This window comes from Mauremys reevesii, linkage group 23, assembly GCF_016161935.1.
Source record: "Mauremys reevesii isolate NIE-2019 linkage group 23, ASM1616193v1, whole genome shotgun sequence".
Taxonomy (NCBI): Eukaryota; Metazoa; Chordata; order Testudines; family Geoemydidae; genus Mauremys; species Mauremys reevesii.
Genome location: NC_052645.1, coordinates 22,707,836 through 22,724,683, shown reverse-complemented (window position 1 = coordinate 22,724,683; position 16,848 = coordinate 22,707,836). Strand labels below are relative to the sequence as shown.

The 16,848-nt window shown below is 55.3% G+C and overlaps 1 protein-coding gene across 1 annotated transcript; it reads left to right on the top strand.

Moving 5' to 3' along the window:
- The first annotated feature begins 4,092 nt into the window (after positions 1-4,092).
- Positions 4,093-14,681, top strand: LOC120389214. Its single transcript, XM_039511602.1, has 9 exons — positions 4,093-4,196; positions 4,674-4,744; positions 6,321-6,383; positions 7,017-7,138; positions 7,529-7,627; positions 8,399-8,564; positions 10,380-10,444; positions 11,485-11,580; positions 12,075-14,681. The coding sequence occupies exons 2-9, from the start codon at positions 4,708-4,710 to the stop codon at positions 12,333-12,335; spliced, it is 909 nt and encodes a 302-aa protein (XP_039367536.1). The 5' UTR covers positions 4,093-4,196; positions 4,674-4,707; the 3' UTR covers positions 12,336-14,681.
- Positions 14,682-16,848: the final 2,167 nt, after the last annotated feature.

Sequence of the window (16,848 nt, the reverse complement as noted above, 5' to 3'; positions counted from 1 at the left end):
GGCCCCATTAAAATCATTGTCATGGAAATGCACGGCTTGGGCATGCCAGGGGGTAGGAGACAGCTTCTCTTTATGCCTGTCGCTGAGAAAGGGACTGCAGAAGGGATGTGGCCGTTTACCCTGGGGTCAGTCCAATGTTCTCCAGTTTCGGCACCACAGTTCAGCTCTTTACAATCCGAAGTGTTTCCCTCTCAGGTCAGTGGAGGCTGTTTTAGCTGTGAATGTTCCACATCAGTTAGGCCCATGTGCTGCTCTTTGCTAAACCCCAAGGGGCCAGGAGGGGTGTTTTTGGAAATAGGCATTTTTCTTGCTAGTATTTTCCATTGTCCATTCAAGCTGAAAATCCCCATGTGCAGGGGCCTGGCAAAGGCCTGTGTGCCCCTGACATCCCACCTGAGCCTCCCGCACGGGGCAAGCGGGAATGTCAGCCAGTGAGCGGAGCTAAACCCAGCCTGCCATGGCCTGCCTGTGCCCGGGTTCCCTTAGCCTCTGGGGCTAGCGCTGCCACCTAATGAATTCCGCACGGTTGTTCTCTCCGGGAGGGGCTCTCAATGGGGTAACAAAAGGGGACGGGCCAGAATGGGACTTAGCAGGTTTAACGAGCTGGGCGTAGGGCTGACTTTCGGATGAGAAGTAAACTGGGGCCATGGCCCCTTGTGGCCAGCACAGAGCCTCTGGCTCTTGGTTTGATAGTTGGCTGATATTTTACTGATGTCCTAAAGCTGGGGCCCAAGGGTCAGTTACAGGAGCTTTACATCAGGTTTGCGGACTAGTGAAAGATGAAGCTGTTGTGTCAGAGATGAGTGTGTGCTCAGAGGTTGTTACGCTCGCTCCGGTCCGCTTTGCACAGCACAAGACCTCCCATCAGCCCATCCACCAGGAAAGCGGCTTTGGCAGTTGGAGAAAGGTGAAAAGTCAAGTAAGCTCTTCAGGAGAGAGGGGGCGAGTGATGCTGCTGATTCTATTGGTCCATAGTGAAGGGAACCCAGATGCAAGTCCAGTGTGTTCCATAACTCAACTGATGCTGTAACAAATGGCAAGATCTACCCTGTCCTGTCTTCTAGCTCACTGGACCTTCTCATGGGAGCTGGGGCGTGTAAGTCCCAGTGTCCTGGCAAACTGCAGGCCGGGTAACTCCCCTCTGCGGCACTTTCACGTGGATGAGGGAGGGACTTGTCTTCCCTTGCTGCCCTGGACTCTTGTGCTGCTATTCGCTGTGAAATGTGTCTCAGAGCTGGTTGCACTTTAAAGTTGGGTGAAGTGATTCCTCTAGGGAGAGTTCTTAGCAACCCTGGGGTTCTTCTTCATAAAGGCCACTGGCTAAAGATGAGATGGTTACACTCTCCAGTACTCACTCTACAAGGATTCGTCCCTGCCCCAGGAGAAGTGTGACAGGTGTTCCCCAATGCAGGGTTCAGAGGGTTGAGCTGGGTGAGGAGTGCAGGATCACCAGCCCCCTCCTTTCCCGTGTGGGAGCCCTTAGCACCATAGTTACAGGCTCGCTCATGCCTGGCAGAGAGGCCCCACTTCCCCAGCTGTTCACATCTTTATTTTGAATAGCAGAAGCTAATTGCTGCCCGATGCCTATCAGCACAGTAACCTATAGGCGTTGCCACTCACCGGGTCTGTTTGCAGCTTTACGAATTACCTGTGAGACTCAGGCAAACACAATGTCGCTATATCAACCGAGCTGCACGGGGGATCCCATGTGTGTTTACTTCGTTCTGAGCCCCTGGACGATGCTGCTGGCTGGTTGCCATGGCAGCCTTGATGAGTTTGGGGAGCCTTACGGGAAACAAAATGATGGTGGTGCCAGGTTTGAAGTGAGACTCCAGGCCTGAGCCTGCATCCTTCCCAGTGCTGCATCTGCTAGGCGCTCACACTGCTCAGCTGAGCAATCTCTGCCCTCACCACATTCCTAAATGTCCAATATGATACCCCAGCCCCCTGGGTTTGCACAATGCACTGTGCCGCTCCCCCAGCTGCAGTGTTACAGAGGACAAGAATCTGCACTGAGAGACCCCAGGATCTATCTAGTCCCAACTCCTGCTCTTCGTCCATGTAGCCCAGGCAGCCTCTGAGGGTAAAAGCGGAGCGTGGCTCTGTTGCTGGACGACCGTGGCCAGGAATGCCCTACCGTTGGTATTAGTAGGGGGAAGGGGCTGGGTCATTAGCCCAGAGACCGAGGAGCCCCACTGGCCGCTCAAGAAGAGAACTCAGCATGGGCCGCCTCAGTGCACGTTCCCGGCAGGGAGCCCCCCACCTCTGCCCAGTCTGGGCAGCGCTGCGCCTGAGGGAAGTGGGGAGGAGGTGGTGGCTGTGAGTGAGGGAGGGCCTGGCCTGGCTGGAGACGCCTTGCAGGCCCCAGGCAGGACCGTCCCGCTGGCTTGGAGGCAGCCATAACCTGTAGCTCAGGGCCGTGCGGTTCTCTCTGGGACGAGTGCCCCTTGCCCATGCAGCGCTCTGCACGGATTAACATGGTGCTGCGAGGCTGCGGAAGCTCAGGCCCTGAGGGGAGCTCTGGGAAGTGGGCAGATTCTCTGACCGTCGGCCTCCGTGGAGCCCTGCTCCCTGAGGCCCGTTTCTGCTCTTGTTGACTTGCTGTGGCTGCCACGGTGACTGGAAGGGCCCCTGTTGCTGCGCCTGAGCAGGGTGGCGGCAGGGGCATTTCTTGCAGTTCTGCCCCTCAGCTCAGGAACCAGTGCGGGTGACGAGGGTCCCTGGGTGAAGCGGGAGCAGCAGCGTGAGAGGTGGGAGCTGCACCAGCAGGCACAGGTTGGGGCAGACCCAGGCCTGAGCTCCATTAGGCGCCAACAGCTTGAGCCCACTGGGGAAGCCTAATTAAGACGTCCCCAGGCTCAGCAAAGGGAGAGATGGGCTGGGTGCAGAGCTGGGGCGAGGGTGAAGGTGAGCCGGGTGAACTGAGTTGAGCTGCCTGTTCTTGCTTAGTCTGCCTGGGTGTTTCTGGGAACACCTCTGTCAAACTGGATCAGGTTAGAGCCTCCTGCGAAAGGGAGAGCTGCCTCTCTGGTGCGGCAGTGGGGGACTTGCGCCCCCCAGGAGGGCTGATTGGGAAGCTGGACTAAACGTCTGGTGAAATGAAGAAAGGGCAGAACTCACAGCGTGAGCCGTGCCAGAATGATCCGGGGAGCTCTGGGGTTTGAGGGACCGGTTGAAAGTGCACCTTGGAGAATAGCTACAGTGGAGTGATGAGTCTGAGGCCTCCTGGGTCTCTGGCTGAATTCTGATTCCTGTCTGCTACCTGCCCATGGTTAGCTCTGCCAGGCGCACAGTTTTGTTTTTGTTCCCTGGGGTGACTCACAACTAGCCAGTGCTGTGAGTTGTGACCATGTGTAGCCCTCTTCTTATTTATCTCTGATAGATACCCCAGGGCCAGGGCTCTGCCATGGGGAGCTCTCCAGTGTTGCTAAAGCCGCATTGACTTGCTTGTCTGACCAGCCTGCAGCCCCCGAACTGTCCCCCGGTAGCACCTCTGTGTATTTAAATCCAGGACTCGGGTTGTGATCAGGGCAAGGCTGGCCCTTCTCAAGCTCCCTGCCGAGCTGGGCTGCAGGAGCAGTTCTGTGCTGGCTCCCGGGGACATGGGGTAGAGCAGCCGGCAATGGGCACGTCCCTTTGGAGCCTGAGCCCAGGTGGGAGGGTGCTGCAGGGCTCTCCAGCCAGCTGTCTCTCCAGCATCCCCTGCAGGCCAGGAGCTTCTGCTCTGCTCCCGGGGTGGAGCTGCAACACTCAGGGAGGCCCTGACCCCACTTCCAGCTGCAAATACCTGGGTGTAGCCACAGGCGCCACATAATCCACACTGAGCAGCAAAGCCCCCTGGCTCCAGCAGCCGTTCAGTGCAGCAGCCTGGAGAGGGCAGCCGTGGCAGGGCTGGTGGGAACAGGAAGCTCTTTCTGAATGAGATCAGCTGCTGCCCGTCTGTCTTCAGCATGCTGCAGATGTGACACTCAGTGTGGAGCTGCTGGAGGGGACGGGGGGCTTTGGCTGCTGGCCCAGGCTGGGCGCCATGGCAGACTGGGAGGCAGTTTAAGACTGTGAGCTAGCCGGAGCGTCCGCGAAATGATGCCGTGAAAAAACGCCCCGTGCTGACACTGGCATGTCATTTGGTTCAGAGGCAAAGTCGACTGAGATAAGGAGGCTGTTAACCTGGAACGCGGCCCCGACAGGTGTCACTGGTCTGTATGATGCACCCGTCAGGAGGGGCAGGCTCCGCCACAAGGACTAGGAGTGTAATGTCAATGGAGAGCTTGGTTCTCCCACATGATGCTCTGGCGAGTGGTGGGGCAGGAGGTGCTGGACTCTGGAGATAGTGAGGCCCATGAGGAGAGCTGACCACAGACAACTGAGAGCTCAGACCTGGGCTTCACTGGCCCAGATTCCTTGGTGTTCTAAACACACGACCCGGGGAAGGGCCACGGCCAGCCATGGAGAGTTACTGAGATGTGACAAGGTCCTGAGATGCTCTGAATTGCCCTCTTGGGAAAGTATAAACGTGAATCCCGCTGGCCTTGGAGCCTTATGGCTCACAGGGAGCTGCAGCCGGGTCAGCACGGAGCAGTTTGTATCATGGGTGCAGGCTGGAGTCTATGTTCACATCTGGGTCCATGGCAGTGAGATGCGGCTCTTACTCTGTCTTCCCTCCCCGCCCCCAGGGTTCTGCTGCTGTGAGCGCCTCCCAGGCTGAAGATGGCAGGTGGGGAAGGCCGGGTCGCTCCAGGCCGAGGTAAGTGACTTCATTTCAGGAGCAAATCCCAGCCTGTTAAAAGCAAACCTGCTAAATGACAAAATGTTCCTCCTCCTCCGCCCCCTCAGACATCTGCCTCCAGGCTGCTGGGGAGCTGGTGCTGGAACCGCTCATGAACGAAACCCAGTCTCGCCACAGGGCATGTGCCACACAGTGCGAATGGGAGGAATAAGGCAGCGCGGAAGCTGAGTTGCCTCCAAGGGGGGTTCTTGGGGGAGAGTTGAAAACCCAGGGCTCATGTACCCCGGAGCTGGCTCTAGCAGTGTCCCAGAGCAATGCCTCAGTGTGGTCAGCAGCCCAGGCATTGCACAAAGCCTCTGGCCATGGGATTTCAGCTAGTCTCAGCCTGCGGTTCCTGCAGCCCGTTACAGTGTGTGCCCCACACACGGCCGCCACGTGCACTGTCCAGCGTGACCGGGTGGACGTGCTGGTGTGAGCCTCACTGACACACTGTGGAGGGAGCAGCTGTTAGTGGGGTGGCGACTGCCAGGGGTCTCGGAGACAGCAGGCAGCTCCCCCAGTGCTGTGGGAGAGGCTCTGCTACCAGGGCACCCTGCATCACTGGACCAGGCAGCTCCGCCACTTGCCCTGGTAACTCAGCAGTGCGACGAGGGGTCTTCTGCTGGGCTGAAGCTTTGTGATGATCTGCCATGCAGGTGCCTCTGCTCTCCTGGCAGTGCCCAGGCCCTCTGGCCTCTCAAAAGGCCCACAAATAATATCCTCTCCTGGCTCACCTGGGCCCTTACAGTTCTAGACAATGGCTGTGTCACTTGTGTGACACGAGGAATGGCAGGGTATTCACTCCCCTGGCCCGCGCTGGCATGCCCCAGGCAGTGTCCCAGCCCATGCACAGTGCGCTCCTGCTGGGAATTGATGGCTCAGGGCTGCATCCTGCTCAGTTACCAGAAGCAGATGCTGCTGCCTTGGTGACGTTTCCTGTAAACTGTGCGATGCCTACAGCTCACCCCATCCCTTGAGCAGTGAATACAGCATTACTGTTCTGTGTCTGCGACACGCTCCCTCTGCCCTCCACAGGCATTTGTCTGGGATTGGGGCTATCCTGGAGGTGTCAGTCCTGGATTCGGGGTGCCCTTCATGCTGCCTTGACAAGTGATTAATCAGTCTTCTTAATGAGCAAAAACAGTGAACTGGGAAGAGAGCAGTCCAAGGACAGTCAGTGCTAACGGGTTTGTGCCAGAGGAGGGAATATGGCTCTCTAGCTCAAGCTGCTCTCTCCAGAGCATGCTCAGGCTCCTGCAGCATTTCCTGCTCACAGGCTGTGCCCATTGACTCAACAGGGTGACGACCACCTCACCCCGCCCCCCCATGCACAGGGCTGTGCAAACTCCTCTGGGTGGGAGAGAGGTGAGCGCTGCGCCTCCCAGACACCCTCTTCTGCCAGGACTTTTAAAGCTGATGACTCAAAATGTCTTGGCCTTGGAGCCCAAGAGTGAGAACGCTGACACTTCCTTAATGCAGCATATTCAGCGGCAGAGTAACTCTGGCAGCAGGTGTTACAAGCTCAGCACTGTGCAATCTCCTCTCTCTGTTCCAGGGTTCCTCCTGCTCTGCATTTTGACTCTGCATTTCAGCTCTTGGAATCCTGTTGCATCAGCAGGTGAGGTGCAGACTGGCCAATGGGGAGAACTCTAGGCTCCTTTTGGGGAAACTGCGTTAAAGGTGGCAACAGCAACAGGTTTTGTTTGGACACTTGCCCCGCCCTGGCCGAGATGTTTATGGTGGGGGCACAAGGGAAACCACACACAGGAAAAATCTCAGCGTTTCTGACTCGTGCGCTGCAGCTGCTAGAGCTCCAGGAACCCCAGGTTTAACCTGCCTCCCCAGCTACCAGCCTGTTCCCTTCTGAGGCAGATCTAATTCTAGGAAAGACTTTTCCTTAGGCAAAGCGTCACTGGTGAGCGGGGTTATGGGGCCAGGCTCGCCCCTTCAGTGGAGGTCCCAGCGGTGAGGGAGGAGCTATAAAATCAGCCTCTCATTTATCGCTGATGCTAGTAGTCATGCAGTGGAGTGTTGTCCACACATGGTCTCTGGCTCCCCAGTCACACATTTAGAGTATTTCCCCTCTGGTACCTTCCATATCCCACACGTGATTTCTGTACAGCCCATCAGGCAGCGTGCTATGCAAGGGGAGGGCTGCAGCTTCTCCGGACACCTAGCTCGCAACTTGTTATGAGCACAAGAGACGTTTCCCTCCTGATGACTTATCACTCGGAAACCTTATATCTTCCAGACCCGAGCACTACTCCTCCTACCATGATTACGGTCATCACCCCCTCTGTTCTGGAGACTTCCCCTATTTCCAGCACATCTATGGTCTCCAACCACTCTGCGAATGGGACAGAAGACACACCTGTAAGGAAACTGCCATTGGCCAAATACTGTCCAGGGTTTCTGCCAGGAGCCTAGAGAGGCGGGAGGGGTGTGAGTGGGGAGCCGAGAGAAGAGCAGAGTTCCTTTGCAGCTCTGCTGGGAGGGCCGGGGCTCCTGGGGGGTGGCTGATAATTAAGGCTTCCCCCAAAGCTGGATTTCCTGGTGCTGCATGAGACCACAGAGTCCATCCAAGGGCAGCTGAGCAGACACTGCCAGAGGCAGAGTGAGCGATCTGCAAGGCAGCAGCAAATGACAGCCGAGGGGAGCGCTGCTGGGTGCATTGCCGGCGTGGGGTTAGCATGGGTGGGGTCGGGCAGATGGCAGGTCTGTAGCGAGAAAGGTGACCTCGGAGTGTGTGTGCTCTTTCTGCAGCTCACCTGCCAGAGTTTTCAGTGCTCTGGAGAGAGATGCTACCAGGACAAAGCTTATGCCAATGACACCGTGACCTGCCACAATGAGTCTCACTGTGAGGTAGGGGAGTTCTCCGCGCGGGCACTGTGCCAGTCAACTCTGCTGCTCCCTGCATGAGTGACCGGCTCGCACCAGCGCCCTGGGTGCAGCACTCCTAGACAGTGGGAGAGCATCCTGGCTGATGTCTCGGCTCTGCCTGCGCGAGGGGAGGGAGATCAGGCAGGTGCCGTAGAAGTGGCAGCCTAAACAGACCAGGAGCTTCCCAGGCTCTGGGTTGCTGTGATGCGTTTTGGGGGCGGGAGAGGAGGATGCCGTGTGAGTCACAATATTTCCCTCCCTCTCCAGCCTATTGCCTGGTAACCCCGGGGCTCATAAGCTGTGCCCAGCTCCTGTTCTTGTTCTCTCTCTCCTCTTGCACAGTCTGTCACTTCTTCTTGCTCTGACTGGTTTTTGTCACCCTCCTAACCCTGGTTTGTCCGTCCCCTTCCCCCCGTCCTGTCTCCTATGTTCTGACACCTGCCTTTGCTTAGCGCTCGCAGGAGCAGCCTGCTGTCTCCCATGCCCTGCTCCCCGGGATAGAACTAGCTCGCCTTACAGCTTGCCAATTGCTCCCTGCTGTCCGAGCCGGCTGTATCGGGGGTTCCCCCAGGCTCCAGTGTGCCCAGAGCAGTTCTGCAGGCTGTTCTCAGTGGCATGGGGGCGTGCAGAGATGAGCCCACCCCGCCCCCGGAGCTGCCTGGCTCCCCAGCCACCCCCCTTTCAAGCAGTGGTGGGCGAGTGTGGCTGAAGCATCTCGAGTACATGGCTCTGGCTCTTCCCTTGTCCCTGCAGCTCTATCGTCTCACCCACACAAACTACACAGCCAAGTGCAGCAGTGAGTGTGGGAGAGGGAACGGCACCGAGATGTGTGTGACCAACAGCAGCGTGAGCATGAGCAAATGCATCCTGGAGTGCTGCAACTCGTCCCTGTGCCTGCAACTCAATGCCACCGCCTACGGTAACCAGCCTGCTGGGACAGCCCGGCCCGCACGGGGCTTCTCACTCTCAGCAAGAGACTTTGCTTCCCGGCAGCAAAGAGAAGGGTTCAGTCTATGGCACGTGGCCAGAGACTGGCGTGTGTTGGCTCTCTCATAGGGCCCTGCTGCATTGTGGCTTTTATTTCTCTAAGGCAGAGGGCGTAGGGCTGGAATGGAGGGGGTGGGCCTGGGGCGCCTGCCACCGGAGTGGAGGAGTGGGTTTATTTTGTACTCTCACCATCTTCTCCTGCCCTTTGGCTGATGCATGGTGTAACCCCGGCCCTCTGCTCGACTCTCAGAGCTGCTCTCATGAAAGTCTGTGCTGCTAACAACTAGGGGGGCTTCACCTTGAGTGCCCGGTTCTGTGCGTGTGGTGCGGGATCAGAGTCTATCCCGCTGGGACTCTGAAGCCCATAGAGGCCATAGAGTAGCTGAAGTTCCTACGTGACAGCAGTCTCCATCCAACACGTTTTTCTGGAGGCAAGACACAACAGCAGAGGCAACTAGAGCCTACCCTTCCAAAGGAAGCCATGGGGAGCAGTGGTGGGGCCCTGCCCCTCCCACGCCTAGAACCCACCCAGGCCATAGAGTCTGGCTCAGGAGCCAGCTCTGGTGCTTGTGGGGGGTTGGATTCCCAATGGCTCTGGTTTGGCCAGAGGGATTACGTAGGAAGCCTCTTGCAGGATAACTAACTGAATTACGATCGCTGGCGAAGGCCAGGCCCCAGATTCCTGGGAGCACTGTAGCTTTCTAATGATGCTTTCTCTGGAAAAGCCATCCCGCAATGTCTCGGCAGGAGAGTCTGATACCCACAGCTGTGGGGGTCACGCAGCCCTGATGGAGTGGGCAGAGCTGTCTTAGTGGCTCAGTTGCGTGCACTTGGGGTTTCTCTTACTACTGCCTCCTCTAGCTGCATCGCAGTCACCCATTCGCCACCTCGAGAGCCTCCCTGTATCCTGATTTCCCTCATCCCATCCCACGGGGTAAACAAACTAGTTCTCTCTTCTTCCACTAGCAGGATCGTGCAGCACTTCCTGCTTCTCCCTTCTAGTCAGGCCAGCAAGTTGGGTGAATTCCAGGTCTCCTCCCTGGGAGTGACTCTGCTCTGCTGGGTCGTGGGGGGCACACAGGCTCATAGCTGGACTTCGCCACCTGTTCAGATTCCCATTAGGAGTGTGACTGGCTCACTCAGCCACTCCTCAGACTCACTGCCGTTGTGCCAAGGTGAAACTTGTGACCAAATGGTCACAGACTAACCTGTGGAACTTGCTGCCACAAGATGTCAGAATCCAAAGATGTGACAAGACTTTTTCTCAAAGGATTAGATGCTTCTCTGGATGATGAAAACATCCACAGTTCCATTAGCTGGGGCAAAAAATAGAAGGGCTTGGGGCAGGGAACAATCCTTACTGGAGGAAGAAATAACCTGCCTACAAGGGACATTTCCCAGATGTCTATTGTGGGGGTTCCTTGAACTTGTCTCCAAGGTGCTGTCAGACCAGATACTTGCCTTGCCTGGCCTGGCAGTTCTTAGGCATCAAACACACCTGAGCTTTGGTAGGGAGAGCAGGGATTGGTGGGAAGTAACAGATGTGGTTCACGTTCTGGAATGAGGCTGCTGAATACCCATCTCCTGTACTGAAGTGCCCTAATGTAAATCCCCAGGTTAAAATGACTCTAGCGGCTTCCACTGGGGCGTGTCAGTCTCTGGCCATGTTCTGGATTCTAGCCCTGGGTCCCAAGGCTCCATGGCAATGCAGCCCTGTCTCACCAGTCTCCTTTCGTGTCTGTTTCAGGTGACTTGCCGCCCACCACCACTCCAGCTCCCACAACTACCACCCCGAAGCCCCCTCCCAAAAATGTAAGTGTTGCCTTCCAGCATGACCAGACAGCAGAGCTGTGTAGGCATGCTGCCAGTGGGAGTGCTAAGCTGAGTAGTGTTGCCATGAACTGTTAAACTGTGGTGTTCCACCCCAGAAATGGCTGCCTTTTAGTGGTGGATGAAATGTTCCCCATGCTGTATGCTCTCAAAGGTTAATATGTAGCCTCTGTGAGAGGGAAGAGATTCGTATAGAGCCAGGCAAGGATACGGTCGGTAACAAGCCCAGCCAAATGTTCCTCTTCCATGTGCTGCCAATCCAAGTAGCTTGGAATATTAGTTGCAGGATGAGCCCTATTCACAGTGCTGTGGTGAATGGCAGGAAGGTCCTGGGGCACTGGGAGGAGATACTGAGACTGCTATCCTGGGATCCGTCTCTGGGGCCAAAGCTCTTACACACCGTGTTTGAGGGAGGGGCACAACACACACACACTCTGAAGGGACTCGCGTTCTGTAGGGAACTGTCATGCATCAGCCCCTGGGGAGATTGACTAGAGGGATCCATAACAGGACCCTTTCATCTCAGTCCTCTGATTCTTGGAAGAGATTCCCAGATGATGGCTGGGAGTTTGCTTATCTCTGTGGGACCCTGCAGAGCCCCCTCCACGAGGGTGGAGGCAGAGGAGGGTTTGGCATTTGCCAGCTAGAGTGCAATTTTAGCGAAGCTTTCTGCGACGTTTGGGGGTTGGGAGTTGATTTTTCTTTGATCTTTTGGTATTTGGGGTGTCAGTGAATGTTGTAAAATGTGACTGCCAGCCCCTGAAAGATGGTCTTGTCAATGCAGATTTGGGCTTGCTGGAACTACCTGTCCAATGCCAGTCACTGCCCAAGAGCCACCTGGCTCTTGGAGGGCAATCTGCTGATCCTGGGGTCCCTGGGACCTCTTGCTTTCCCTGTGTGAATTTTAGCTCCTCACACAAGTGTCTCATAACGACCAGGCGAAAGGAAAGTGACTTAAACGGCAGACCTTGTTCTGATAGCTCTGCACTCTGGAGTGATGGTTGTTCACGGTTGTCTTGTAGGGGAAAGTGTGCACAACCTTCTCCTGTAATGGAAATGGATGCTTCAAAGGCCAGAAGTCTGCTGCTGAATGCATCGTTGGATTCGACTTCTGTGAGGTACTGGATTTGTTTGTCAATTCTTTAACCACCCTGAGCTGTGCCTCTTAACTAGAGCCGTGAATGGAGCAGGACTGAAGGGCGCCAAGCCAGGTCTCGGCTCCATCTGTGCTGCCATTTCACAGCTGATGCTGGGCTCTTGACAGCACAGAGATGTTTGTGGATCTTGTGCCATTTTGACAGCTCTGGAGGGCTTCATCCACAGAGTAGCTAAAACAGAGTTAGCAAACTTCCCTGGGACAAACACCTGGGGCAGGGAGTAGTTGAGTCTCTGTGGTTCTCTTTGTCCTTGACCTCTTGCAGATTCCAACAAGGGCCTCGACTAGAGTCTTGATATGGGCACTGCAGCTTTTGTTAAAGCTGACTCTGTGCATCCTTTGCCTCTGAACCAGGAGGATGTGCCTGGGGGTTTGAGTGGGTCCCATTAACGTGAATGCAAGAACCCAGAGGGCTGCTAACGCCCAAGACTGCTAATGTCTGTCTCCTTCCTGCAGATGAAGAAGACTGGCTCAGATTACGTGGCTGGATGTAGCAAAGTCTGCAAGACCGCCAGCCCAGCCTGTGCCAGAGGAGCAGCTGCCTCCTGTTACCAGGAATGCTGCCAAGCTACCCCTAAAACTAGCTGCCTGAAACTGGATGGCAACGTGCACTTCAATGGCGCTGGGCAGGTGGCTCTGGCCCCAATCCTGAAACTCCTGGCCTGTGGTGTGGGTCTTGTCATACATTACAGCCTCTCCACTTTCCTTCAGGGTTAAGCAATGACCCTCTGAGCTCCGCAGACTGACTAGGGCAGGATTCAGGGGCACACACAATATTGGCTAAAACTGGCACAAGATCTAGGGTTTCTGTACCTCTTAAATTCAGATAAGGTTGGCTAGAAAAATCCATCTATTGAATCAGCGTCACAGGAAGGGAGATCACTGGAACCCGCAGGCCTTCTCCTCTCTGTGCAAGCCTGGCTAGCGCCCATGGAAGTTAGTAGGTAGCACCCATGGGTGTTTGTGAAATACAGACCCCAGTGAGTGCAGCTGACTGAGCTGGCAGGGTGCGTCTACGCGGCAGTAAAACAGCACTGCTGGCCTGTGTCAGCTGACTCCGGGACCCTGCCAGGTGGGAGGGTCCTAATCCCAGTCTCTACACTGTGAATTTTACAGTCCCGCACCCTGAGCCCCACGACCCTGAGTCAGCTGCCGCGGGCCAGCCACAGGTGTCCTACTGCAGTGTAGACAGACCCTTAGTCTCTCCCATGCGGATTCTCCAATTTGATACAGGGGAGGGTGGAAACTACTGGCCGTGGGGATGGATGTGGGGCTCCCAGACCTGTGGAGAGGGTCAGCATTGTGCCACATGCTTCCTTCTAGCCACAGGAGTGATGTCAGCTGCTCATCAGACTGACTCCTGGCTATGCTGCCTCCGCAGAACAGATTAGGAGCTGGCCTAGGGGCTGTGGGGCAGCCCTCAGTGACCCCCCCCTTCTGAGCGCTAGTGCCAGCACCTCTTCCTGACTCATGGGGGTGAAGAGGGCAAACTCCAGCCACTCTGGGAATTACTCTTCCACCGTTCACGCCTTGTTTGCATGTAAAGCAGCTGCCTGTGTAGCAGGGAGGGTGACTGAGTGAAATCACAGTCCTCTGCTGCACACACACCCCCAGCCCTCCCCCAACGTAGGAAAACACTTCAGTGGGAGTATCTGAGCAGGAAGAGCTTTCCCTGGTGCTTCTGAAGAGCAGCTACGGTGCCTGTGCTAACCCAGGGAACACGCTGATGAGGGGGCAAGGCAGGACTCGGGGCTGTCTACACTGGACACTTACACTGACATGGCTACGTCTCTCAGGGATGTGAAAAACACCTCTGGGAGATGTAGCTCTGCCGACCTAACCCCTGTGTAGACAACGCTAGGTCGATGGAACAATTCTTCCCTCAACCTGGCTGCAGCCTCTCAGGGAGAACCAATGGGAGAACCCCTCCCATTGGCATAGGCAGTGTCTGCACTAAAGCGCTACAGCGGTGCTGCTGCAGCTTATGTGTAGACACACTCTTGGATTCCTAGCCCAAGAGCTGCCCTGGCCGGTAAACCAACTGGCCTGAGCTGTCGGCTGAAATCATTGGCATCTTCTTAAAGGCCAAGTTTGTAGAACCTCCTGTCTTAACATCTCCTGAGGCTAGGCTACTCTCCCAGCGTCCTAGTAAACGCTGCCCCACATCAGGGACTAGTCAACAGCCCCACTGACCCCTACAGGCAGTAGTTAGCTTAGTTCCCCAGCTGTACGTATTCACCACCCATTCATAGGCCAGAGAGCACAAATCTGACCTTGATTTGGTCTGAGGTGGCAGCCCCGCTGCTGACAGTCACTGGCCCAGTTGACTTGAATGTTGGCTGGTATTAGGGTATCTGATTCTTCGGTTGATCGAGGTTAGCTCGTATTAGTAGTTCTGAATAGGAATAGGCTGCTGTTTCCAAGCTCCATACACGACCTCTAAGCCTTGTTTTAACTTCCCCAGTTAGTTCCTTTTTGGAATCTTATGTTTTTAATGAACCTTAAACCCTCATGATTGTGCCTCTCCCCTGTGAAATCCAAAGGGGAACAGAGCAGACACCCAGCATATGCATTAAGCAGGCTGCAAAGCTGCACTCTTCCCTGCCAAAACCCTGTAGGACTATGTGACTTGCAAACAAAGTGAAGCTGCCTGGGGCTACTGCCATGTGACTTTACTAGCCTGAGGTTTTGGATTACCTGGAATGAATGACATCCGCATGGGCGGCGTGTTTAATAGGCTGGGGAATGCTGTGCCTCCCCAAACATCCCTGCGTGGCCCCACCCATGCTCTGCCCCAAGACCCCCTCCTGCTGCTAGTTGGCCCCAGCTCAGGCAGGCTGCTCCTCTTCTGGGAAGCCGGCTGGGGACAGGGCAGCTGGGACTCGGGGTGTTTGGGGCCACCCAGTGCTTGGGGGGGCCCTTAGCGCTGGGACTGTGTGCCGCCCGCCCAGTCTCCGGGGTGAGGGGGGCCATGCACCGCCCACCTGGTGCTCTGGGACTGGTGGGGGGGAGGTCACACGTGCCACCCACCCAGTGCTCTGGGGCTGAGGAGAGGCTGTGCACTGCCCACCCGCTCGGGATCTTGGGCTGGTGGGGGGGCCACCCGCTGGGTTCTCTGGGGCTGAAGGTACTTGGATGACCCTGGCTGGCGGGGGTGGAGGGGCTGGTGGCTGTGGCGGGGGGGGAGGGGGCCTCTGGACTTTGGTGTGGGAAGGGGAGTGGGAGGGACAGGTCCCCGGGCAGAAGGAGTGGGCCAGGTCAGGGGCTATCCTCCCCGAGCCTGTGGTTCACCCACCACCTATGTGTCCAGGTATAAGAATGATGGGTGGAGGAAGCCTCTGAAAAGGCAGAAAATTCTGCCATAAATCCAGGCACAAGCAAAGTCCATCTGGGGTAGTGACCTGCTTGCAATGTAGCTTTTCTGAGCACTCACCTCAATAATTAGCTTATGACCATACTGATGATGGAATGTCTCCTGCCTGGGCGGGCTGAATTAGGAACACCCTATTTCTTCTCTAGAATCTTTCCCGAGGAAACAGGGTTTCTCTAAAAGTGGGACATATGTCTTAGGAGCCTGTTTGCCAGTCCCAGAGTCTTTACTATCTAAAGGGTGACTAATAAAGGTGGAGCAGGGATCATAAGGGACGGTTCATTCTAACCATGCTTTGACTCCAGGATTAGTCTCTGTGTAAAAGAATCTGCTGCAACCTACTGTTGCACCAAATGTAGCTGATACTGATTGAGTGACTGAATTATGTTTGCTGGAAACCACAAGGCAGAGATTGCTGATAACTGTGCTGCTGATAGTTGTGCTGACATGAGCTCTGTTGTGATTGTTGTACTCTGTTATTCTATTTTCAGAATCTGTCCTTTGAAGCGGCGTTATAAATAAATATATTTATCAACCTCCGTGTTTAATTATTGGAGGCGATCTTCTGCCGTGGCTACAGCCTGCTTCAGGGCTTGTCGTGCTGGGGAGGTCAGGGAGACAGTGACTCAAGGCAGTTGGGCAGTGGGGGAGGGTGGTTGGCAGGCCTTGGGTGATGAATGTGGCTGAAACAACTTGTACAGTAAACCCTTCATTGCTGTTGCAGCCTAAACTAGGAAGTGCCTGGCGACCTCCCTCTCGCTGGGGTGGGGACTCAGTTATTATTTTCAACCAAACTCTTTGAAGTCTCCAGTGTGCCCCTTCCTCTGTGCAGGACTCCTTGTTCCCATGACTATCTTGCCTACTCTGTGCTGGGACCCCTGCAGCCTAGTCCACAGCCGATTTGTTCTGATGTGTTTACAAACCCCAAAGGTGGGGGGGTTATATGTTACGGTCCTCATAAGCAGGGCACTGCTTAGTGCTAGTGGAAAAATTCAGCCTGTGCTAACAACTGCCTTTGAGAGGAACAGATCCTGCCATCATTGTTTGGGTGCAAACCTCAGCTGCTGGCAGACCTTGATGCTCATGTTTATACTAGAGCTGGTATAAATTACACACACAAACGTCCCCTGTGGCATTTTACAGATCCTTCTTATGGTTTGCGATCCCCAGGCTAAGCTTTCCTTGCAGTCTGCCTCCTCCCTTCCCACTGTTGTGAGCTTCTGCTGAGGAGCTAGCAGGAGCCTGGGGCTCTGGAGTAGCAGGTGTGCTTGTCTCCTACAGCCAGGAATGTTCCTGCTGTTCATTTATGGAACGACTCAGGGCATTAGCTTAGAAGAGGGATATTTACACCATCATCATCCCCAAAACCTGGAAGAGATGAAGCATGAAATGGTGCCACATTCTCAGGCTCCTGGAAAATGAAAAAACAGCTGCAGAATTGTAGGAATTCAGTGTCCCTCTAGGGCAGATGGAAAAAAACATCTACAGCAGCCTACTGGCAAAACAAGTTTTTTCCTAATATCCTGACCCCTCTACCTCCACTCCAGCCTGGGCCGGCTCAGCAGGTGCTGCTGGGGGACCAGCCTTTCATTTATAACACTCTATACAATGTGCCTAATTTCTTCAAATAATCATTTCCCCCCAATAACATTAAGTAAATGGAGTATTTTGGCCAACCCCTTTCTACTCTCCCCCTCCACAAAGGCTGTCTCACAGGCGTAGCTGGTGTAACCATTCTGTCCCCTCCTCTCCCATCTTAGCAGTGACTCCTCTCTGGTCAGATCCCTGTCCGTCAGACTGGGATGGTCTCACATTTGTGTAATGCTCTGTCAGCAGCATCACATATGCTGAATGTATAGA

What these genes read in the sequence shown, in the direction of transcription:
- LOC120389214 (XM_039511602.1), top strand. Translation starts at nt 4,708, where the DNA reads ATGGCAGGTGGGGAAGGCCGGGTCGCTCCAGGCCGAG. An exon ending in CCGGGTCGCTCCAGGCCGAG is followed by an intron (nt 4,745 to 6,320) that starts GTAAGTGACTTC and finishes TCTCTGTTCCAG; the next exon opens with GGTTCCTCCTGCTCTGCATT. An exon ending in ACTCAATGCCACCGCCTACG is followed by an intron (nt 8,565 to 10,379) that starts GTAACCAGCCTG and finishes TGTCTGTTTCAG; the next exon opens with GTGACTTGCCGCCCACCACC.